The sequence below is a fragment of the Boleophthalmus pectinirostris genome, unplaced genomic scaffold, assembly GCF_026225935.1.
Source record: "Boleophthalmus pectinirostris isolate CB_2022bp ecotype Guang Dong unplaced genomic scaffold, ASM2622593v1 HiC_scaffold_13, whole genome shotgun sequence".
Taxonomy (NCBI): domain Eukaryota; kingdom Metazoa; phylum Chordata; class Actinopteri; order Gobiiformes; family Gobiidae; genus Boleophthalmus; species Boleophthalmus pectinirostris.
This window is the reverse complement of record NW_026571036.1, coordinates 4649281-4658542: the sequence shown is the minus strand read 5'-3', so window position 1 is coordinate 4658542 and position 9262 is coordinate 4649281. Positions and strand designations below refer to the sequence as shown.

The following is a 9262-nucleotide window of genomic DNA, read 5'->3' as shown; positions in this document are numbered from 1 at the left end:
ATGCACTGAAAATCCAGAAATTTGGCGAGAAAATCAAACGGTTTCACAAAATTGGCTTAAATTTTGTGTCAGTTTTTGTTTCATGTGGATAGGCCCAGCAGTTACACTTCAAAAATAACCCACAGTGTTACTTTACAACGTCTAGAACAGTGTCCCCAACCTTTTTAGAGCCACGGACCAGTTTTATGTCCGATAATACTTCACGGACCGGGGCACCGCGGGGGTGCAGGCAGCGTGGCATGGTTTAGTCCTGGTTTAGTCCTGGTTTAGTCCTGGTTTAGTCCTGGTTTAGTCCTGGTTTAGTCCTGGTTTAGTCCTGGCTTAGTCCTGGTTTGGTTTAGTCCTGGTTTTAGTCCTGGTTTAGTCCTGTTTAGTCCTGGTTTCCTGGTTTAGTCCTGGTTTAGTCCTGGTTTAGTCCTGGTTTAGTCCTGGTTTTAGTCCTGGTTTATTCCTTGTTCAGACCTGGTTTAGTCCTGGTTTTAGTCCTGGTTTTTAGAGCTGGTTTAGAGTTGGTTTAGACCTGGTTTAGACCTGGATTAGACCTAGTTTACTCCTAGTTTATTCCTTGTTCAGACCTGGTTTAGACCTAGTTTTAGTCCTGATTTTAGTTCTGGTTTTAGAGCTGGTTTAGAGCTGGTTTAGTCCTGGTTTAGTCCTGGTTTTAGTCCTGGTTTTTTTTTTAGAGCTGGTTTAGAGTTGGTTTAGAGTTGGTTTAGACCTGGTTTAGACCTGGTTTAGACCTGGATTAGACCTGGATTAGACCTAGTTTACTCCTAGTTTATTCCGTGTTCAGACCTGGTTTAGACCTAGTTTTAGTCCTGATTTTAGTTCTGGTTTTAGAGCTGGTTTAGAGCTGGTTTAGACCTGGTTTAGACCTGGATTAGACCTAGTTTACTCCTATCTTATTCCGTGTTCAGACCTGGTTTAGACCTAGTTTTATTCCTGATTTTAGTTCTGGTTTTAGAGCTGGTTTAGAGCTGGTTTAGACCTGGTTTAGACCTGGTTTTAGACCTGGTTTTAGTCCTGGTTTAGACCTAGTTTTAGTCCTGGTTTTAGTCCTGGTTTTAGACCTGGTTTAGAGCTGGTTTAGACCTGGTTTAGACCTGGTTTTAGTCCTGGTTTTACCTGGTTTTAGACCTGGTTTTAGACCTGGTTTTAGACCTGGTTTAGACCTGGTTTTAGACTTTTAGACCTGGTTTTAGACCTGGTTTAGTTTTACTGGTTTAGAGCTGGTTTAGACCTGGTTTAGACCTGGTTTTAGTCCTGGTTTTAGTCCTGGTTTTAGACCTGGTTTTAGACCTGTTTTAGACCTGGTTTTAGACCTGGTTTTACCTGGTTTTAGACCTGGTTTTAGACCTGGTTTTAGACATGGTTTTAGACATGGTTTAGAGATGCGTATGGGAGGTCCGCGGCTCGTGGGGTTGGGGACCCCTGGTCTAGAAACGTCTCATAATGTTTGAACTTTTAGTCACACAAAGCTGTTGAGTCGTGATGTGAAGGATAAAGAACCGTTACTTAACTCAACTGGATCTTGTTTAATACTTAAACCGTGTTTTAAGGAAATAAGCGACATTTCTTATTCCTACACAGTTATCGGTTTATATCGAGTATCGGTTAAGTCAAAATATCGGTATCAGAGCTGAAAAAGCTGGAGTGATTCATCCCTAATCACATTCTGACGTGGCATGAACCAGAGGTGGGACCAAGTCGTCGTTTTGCAAGTCTCAAGTCCGAGTCAAGTCCCAAGTCAAATACAGACAAGTCCAAGTCAACTCTCGAGTCACTGGCCCGTAAGTCCAAGTCAAGTCCAAGTCGTCTGCTTTGAGCTTCAAGTCATTTCAAGTCTTTAAACCAAAAACAAATATAGCTTTGATTTTTGCAATTTATATGAATTTTAAGATAAATTGTACATATAAAAATCACAGTATTTGATTATATTTGAGTTGTAGAAATGCATTTTTTTTCCTTTTTAAATGTCTTGACACGATCTTAGAGTGAATCATTTTGGTCAGAATAGAAAAAGTTCAGATTTAAAAGTGCTTCTCAAGTCTCACGTCACAGGCCTCAAAGTCCGAGTCGAGTCCCAAAGTCTTAGTCCATTTTATCAAGTCAAGTCTCAAGTCCTAAAAGTCTCCACCTCTGCCATGAACACAACCCATCCATATTTTTCAGAATTATTAAAAAGTAGGACCGTTGTCGTAACGATTAACAACAAAATATCTTTTCTTTTGAAGGATTAAAATGTTACCTGTACATGGGAACACATTCCTTGGCTCATCTCCTTGGCTTCGTTTCGCTTTTCGCCTGCAGTACCCGATAATACAAGTCCCTCCTTCTGTGTGTGTGTGTGTGTGTGTGTGTGGCGGTTGTGCGTGTTATTTGACCCAGGACAGGTTGAGGCAGCGGGCGATGAAGGCGTACGTGTCGGCGACCTCCTGGATGACCTTGCTGGTGGGCTTTCCCGCCCCGTGGCCAGACTTGGTGTCCACCAGGATGAAGAGGGGCTTGCTCTGCTGCGGGCTGCGACCCACCACGTGCTGCAGCGTGGCCATGTACTTGAGCGAGTGGAGCGGCACCACGCGGTCGTCGTGGTCGCCCGTGAGGAGCAGCACGGCCGGGTACTGCGCGCCGCTGCCCTCTGGCACGTGGATGTTGTGGAGGGGGGAGTATCTGCGGAGGGAGGAGGCACAGAGGGGGAACAGTGTAATGATGCAGAGTCAGAGCCAGTCAAGTGTTTTAGGCATTATTTATAAACCTTCAAACGCTGAAATTTTATGATTTAGTCGACCTTTACACTCTTAAAATCATGTTCAAAGTAAACAACAATCTCCTGTCGAAATCGTTACAGAACATGTTCAAAATCCGAAAGAGCCGATACGAGCTCAGAGGCACGACCGTGTTTATTAAAAAGAAAAACAGAACAAACATTATGAAATTTTGTAAATCTGTTAAAGGGGTGAAGCTCTGGAACAACTGTACAGAAAACCGAAAATTGTGCACCACTTTCTTTCACTTCATAAAGAAGTTTAAATGTTTAACTCTGGACAGATACATGAAATATGAGACTTAGTTTGTGCTGTAGAACTTTGTTGTTCTGCTTGTTTCTTCCTGCTGTATTTATGAAGATGAACTGGTGTCAAGATGAAGCTCTGACAAAGGAATAAAGGGTAAAGGCAGAATAAGCTTAAGCTTCAGCCTGCACCTCTTTGGTCTGTATATGTTAAATATGACTGTTTATGAATTAATGTCAAAATATACCTGTGACCGAAATAAATAAATAAATAAAAAATAAATAAATAAATAAAGGTAAATATTAGTGGTTTTGTCATATTTCTAGATGAGGGGTAAGAGCCACTTTTTCCTATTGGGTGCTTTTACTTAGCCTGATTCATCAGCTGGTTTTACTTTATTTCACTTTGTAGAAACTGTCTGCCCTCACAGCCTTAGATTTCGTTCACATGACAGTAGGTGGTAGAGGCGCGCGGATGGGCTACTTTTTCAACTCATCATCCGCCCGTTATCCATTTGCAACCACAGTTTTTGACCAGTTTTCAAAACCGCACCCGCCCGCCATCCGCTCGGTCTCCTCCCAGCTGCTCCGAGTTCAGAGTTTTTTATTTGAGTAGTGAAACCGCGACCCACCCAAATTTAATTAAAACATTATTTTTCATCACGTCATCCGCCCGACCGGAGATTTTGTCTCAGAGTCCGCGGCTGTAACCGCCATCCGCGCATCTCTAGTAGGTGGGTACTTTTTTTATTTAACCAATTGCTGCTATTTGGTAGTCACGTATGTAATGCGGGGCTAACTGGTATATGAAGCTTTTCCCAAATCCCGTAGGAAAAAGGACAATAGCGTCTTTCCCCTTGGTAAAATTCATAAAATACCTTCTCTTTGTTCCAGCTTTAAATCCTCGATCTTGAGAATCTTTGACAACACAGAATGTATAGTTCTTCACTGATTGGTTGGTGCCTGAACTCGCACTTACGGGGTTTTTGCGAACTGTCTAGAGCACAGTTGTCAAACATAAGGCCCGGGGGCCAGATGCGGCCCTCCAAGACCTTTAATGTGGCCCTTGAGTGATTTTCTACTAAAATATTTTAATTATATTTTCTATTAAAACATTGGTAATTTTCTGCAGTGTTTAGCATCGCAGTGTCTCCAGCGTCTCTGTACGTGGCCCCTCCTACCAGAGCAGCACAAATGAAGACTTGTCTCTTTCCAAACGCTCTTAAAGGACGATCGTTTTGACTGTTGACCGTGACACCCTCATCAGAAAAATGTCCAACATGAGAAAAGTGGAGCCGAGTGCAGGATTTTACAAGAAAAATTGACTTATTCCTGTTTGAATACAAGTTCATGTTAAAACTTTGTGTTGAAATTGAATTTTTCTTCAAGTTTCAGGTTGTTCGTAATATTATATTATAATAAACAGTTCATCAATTAAAAAAGATTTCTGTAATAGATTTGTGTTTCTCTGCACAAATATTTGAACTTATTGTTATTTTTGGGGTTTATATGACATGAGTTTTCTGATCCGGCCCCTTTGGGATCAAAGTAGGTTGGATACGGCCCCCGGACCAAAATGAGTTTGACACCCCTGGTCTAGTATATTTTGATTCCTGACCTAGGTGCTGGAGAGAAATGAAACTGAACGGAAGCACTAGGTGGCAGCAGACAGCGACCATGCAGCGAAACACACCCACAGACACACTCATCGCTCCACGCCGATGAAGAACGTAACGGAGGAACGAACCGAAAAAGCGAGCGCAACATGCCACTTCTAGACACGACTGAACAACCTGAGTCACTGCGAACACGCCGACAATCCAGCGTCCCAGACACACCCTCCCTACACGCCACAACTGAACGAAGCCCAGAGTCACCGTGAACTAGGGACGGGCATTCGATGAAATTTTCTTAATCGATCGTCGGAAGAATTAACGATCGATTATCGATTACTCATTAACGTTTTTTTATATTAAAATGATCATCATTATTATTACTATCTGCACTACTAATCTGCATAAATAAATTCAACTTTACGTCATTTAAACCGTAACGACTCTAGAGCCACATCAGCTGTTTGACATTATAATGTGTTTAATTCAGTTTTGCGCAAATCTCACAAAAACGAAACTTAAAACCGCATGGCTAATTTGCATAAACTAAGCGAAGATAAAACTACAGCTGTTGTGTCGCTGATGCGGTCAATTTCTGTCGGATTAAAAGACATGACTCAGTGAAATATAGGTTAGTGTGACACCGTACGGGGGGAGGGAGGTGGGGACTCGTCATCGACACAGAAACATATGTGCTGCTTTATACACTGTGCACATGGACTCACACTTGTCCCGAACGCAACGGAAAGCGTGGAATTTCTTGTACAAATCATCGTTGCACATCGCTCGCATTTGCACTTCAGCACGTTGCAGGCTGACCGACATGTACGGACCTGTTTGGTCACGCTACGCACAGCAACCTACATTCGGTTTGTCGATTAAAATGAACGTAATCGATGAAATTCTTAATGATCAATTATCGATTAATCGACTAATCATGCCCATCCCTATCGTGAACGCGACAAACAAACAAAACCATTGACCCATCCAACTGTTGTGTTTCCTTTAAAGTCCGGTGCGGTTTATTTGTGAAGAAAGTTCGAAAATAGACCATTTAATGACAGTGCTTGTCTTATGTCTTATAATCCAGAGCGACTAATAGTGTGGAAAATACGGTAGTTATTCCATTTCCTGCTCATTTCTAACCAACATCGTTATATTCCTCCCTGCTTCCCCACGTCCTATAACACAAACTCTGACCCGTTCTCCAGCCGACAGAGTTAGTATGAGAGCACGTACTTGATGAGCCACTCAAACTGCTCCTTGTCCTCGGAGCAGCCGTAGTCCGTGGTCCAGGCGTGTCCGATGGTGAACTTGTGGAACTTCAACATGTCCATGACCCCGACCTGAGCCACGGCACAGCCAAACAGCTCGGGCCGCTGGTTCACGCACGCAGCTGCACGGGGCACAGAATCGGAATTAGAACGGCAATGAACTCGATGAATTCACTTACATTCTTAGTTTTTATAACAGAAAATGTAAAATAAATAACAGAATATTATGACTGACATACTTCACATTCAGTTCAACACTGGTTTAGCAGGTCATCTTTGAGTCATGGCGAATTTTTAAGCAAGATTTGATATTTAAAAACTTTGTGGTCTTGCTCTGCCCGGAATGTTCCACAGTGTGACTTTAAACATCTCTACCTTAAATTTATTCAATCACAGGTGGTTTTATAGCACAAAAGAGTACCTACAAAAACAAACATTCTGACTGTGAGAGGGGGCATTTCTCCACAGATCTGACCCGTAACTTGGTCCGGTTTGGTCTCCATGAAGATAGAAAGGTTTAATGCCATACTGTGAAACATTCCAGACGAAGCGGTAGCATCTCCATGGAGAAAAGCGCTTGACAATGTCCACCAGAAAAAGTTGGATCTGTGTACAGTGGCCACATTTACGCGCAAATCAAAATCAGATTATTAGTCCAGTGAGGTTCATTTCCGATAATTTATGTTATTAGGTTATTTTTCAGACCAGGAGTTTGTTTTCATACCTGACAGTTTCGAGAACCACATTATGGACTAATTGGGACAGAGGACAACAAAACATCGTCGCTGGATTAAAGAGGCAATCGAAATACGGAAACGTGCCCACGGGACGATAAACCGGGACGAGGGGGCTTTTTTACTCTCACACACTTGAGATACTGTCCTGAGGAAGTCGGACTGCAGGTGGCGCTGTCGTCCTGCCTCCACTGGTAGGAAGTAGAGGTCTGCGCAGGACAGAATTTTCAGTCCCGCTCCCGCAAAGAACTGTAATTTTCAGTCCCACTCCTGCCCGCATCTGCGATATTTTGTCCCGCAAGATGGAGACGTTCGCTTTCTTAAACTCTATAAACACGCAGAAGCGGAAAGGAAGTGTCTAAAACAGTGGTCCCCAAACTTTTTTGCGCCACAGACCGGTTTTATACCAGACAATATTTCGTGGACCGGAGGGAGTTTGCGGGGAGGAGAAAAAACTCAAAAAACTGAAAAAACGAATCATTATCTGTTTTTTCATTTTGGTTTTGGAGACAAATAACGAAGAAAATAGTTGTTTTTTTTTCGTTTTCTTAATTTTGGTTTTATTTTGAATGAACTAATGAACGAATGATACGCGGATTGTAATGAATAAACGCTGGATGGAAAGGTTTAATGTCATACCACGGAACATTCCAGGCAAAGCAATGACATCGTGTGAAGTCGAGTTCAAGTAAAGATCAAGTAAAGTTGCACAGTGCACATTTAATGGTTTTCATAACTCCAGAAATCTGACACTAATCTGATTTAAAGTGAGCAGTATAATCCCTCATATTTCTGTTTATAAATACTGAGCTTTCCCGTCACTGTAATTGTTCCCTTTGCGGCGGCGGTCACGTACCCACGAGCAGGCCGCCGTTGGAGCCTCCGTTGATGGTGAGTTTGGAGGGGGAGGTGTATCCTTCTTTGATGAGGTACTCGGCCGCACACTGGAAGTCTGTGAAGCAGTTCTGTTTGTTCGCCAACATCCCCGCTGCACAGGAACACACAGACGAAAGACAAATGTTTTTTCTTAGAATTATTTGCCACATGATCATTTCAGAATCTAAATAAAACTCGATTTAAACTATTGTGTTTTGAATACTTCAGGATTTCACTTGGGCTGCACTAGAACAGGAATTTTGGTGCAGAATATTTCTCGGTTGTGAGTATTTATACAGACATAATATGCTTATTAAAAAATGTCATTATCGAAAGTTCTTTTAGGTTTAAGTTTTTTAAAGTAGAAAGTATTAGTAACTGTAAATTTTACATTGGTCCATTTAAATCTGAGATTTGACAAAAACTGTTTAAATCCAAAGGTAAATTCATGTTGCTTTTGACATGAACAGACCACTGCAAACTTCTCTGATCTGGCCAAGATTTTAAAACTTATATCAGGTTATTTTGTTTTCAGATTCATTATCTACTTAGTAATCCTGAGACTGCTTAATTCTAGTCTAGAGATATATTAAAATAAACTAACTTGTCAAGTAAAATTATCTTGCTGCCTGGACAGATAATTTCACTACTTTTAAGTCATTTTCTGATAGATTTAAGTGTTTATATCTTCAATTTTGGCCAATTTGTTTCACATGTCTATCACGTCAACTGGAAATTACAGAGATAGGATATGGTTACAGACTAAATATGTTTTTAAAGTATTGTAAAAGCACTGACTGGTCTGAAAACCAGATATAGATAAAATAGATAAAATATTATAATGAAAAACAGACAGAGAAGAACTGGAATATTGTTCCTGTTCGTTTCATGTCAACAGATACTGTATTTGGACCCAGGCTGCGAAATATATTGCAGTCAAATCGGAATCGCAGTTCAAGTTGTCAACATTATTTCTTTTGCAAACAGCTAATTATCTAGCCAGGCTGGCGCCACCTAGTGCCTCCTCTCAATTTCATTTCTCTCCAATGACTAGATCAGGAATCAGAAAACAGTAGACGGTTTGCAACCCTGGAAGTTGTAGACCGCGCACCAGCCAATCAGTGCAGAGACAGACATTCTGTGTTGGCAACGATTCCAGAGATCGAGGATTTAAAGCCGGAACAAAGAGAATTTATCAAGGAGAAAGATGTTATTGTCCTTCTTCCTACGGGATTTGGGAAAAGCTTAATATACAAGTTAGCCCCGTTAGCGGTGTCAGAATAATTTTATTATCCCATATTTGCTAAATACTTGTGTGATATTCTAGGCCTATGAGTTAACCATTTATGTACTACAATTCTTTGATTTATAATGTACCAATCACTTGTATGAATATGAATAACCTCTCTGTGTTTGACAACTGTGTGCAGTGTCTTATCGCTCTTGTGAACCTCGAGATGATTCCTCACATGAAGCCAACTCCCACTGTCACACATGCAAGAGTTATGATGGTGTCTGACCTAAGGCACCTCCTGATTGTTAATCATGTTTTATGTGTTTATACTATGCTTAGCTGCACCAGTTTCTTATTATGTCTTTGCTGTTTCCCCTTCCCCTTGAGAATTATCATTCTGTAACTAGGGCCTCCTAATGAAATAAAAAGGAGGAGAGCGGCCTTGAGTCATCAGAACGTGTGGAGACTGTTGGTTTTGATGCCCACTCTCTGCCCGTTCTCCTCATGAGTAAAACTGAATT

The 9262-nt window shown here is 41.4% G+C and overlaps 1 protein-coding gene across 7 annotated transcripts in view; it reads right to left on the bottom strand.

Annotated features, from left to right (window-relative positions):
* Positions 1 to 388: 388 nt before the first annotated feature.
* Positions 389 to 9262, bottom strand: part of prep (prolyl endopeptidase) — a 32246-nt gene continuing 23372 nt past the window's right edge. The window contains exons 12-17 of one of the 7 annotated variants that reach the window (XM_055149106.1): positions 7488 to 7619; positions 5863 to 6019; positions 1357 to 2670; positions 1252 to 1299; positions 741 to 999; positions 389 to 542 (exon numbers count right to left, since the gene is read on the bottom strand). In XM_055149106.1, the coding sequence (XP_055005081.1) occupies positions 2376 to 2670; positions 5863 to 6019; positions 7488 to 7619 (584 nt within the window). In that variant the 3' untranslated portion in view covers positions 389 to 542; positions 741 to 999; positions 1252 to 1299; positions 1357 to 2375. Of the gene's footprint in view, positions 1104 to 1251; positions 1300 to 1332; positions 2671 to 5862; positions 6020 to 7487; positions 7620 to 9262 lie in introns of all 7 variants that reach the window. The other 6 variants (XM_055149107.1, XM_055149104.1, XM_055149102.1 and 3 more) reach the window with 6 other exon arrangements.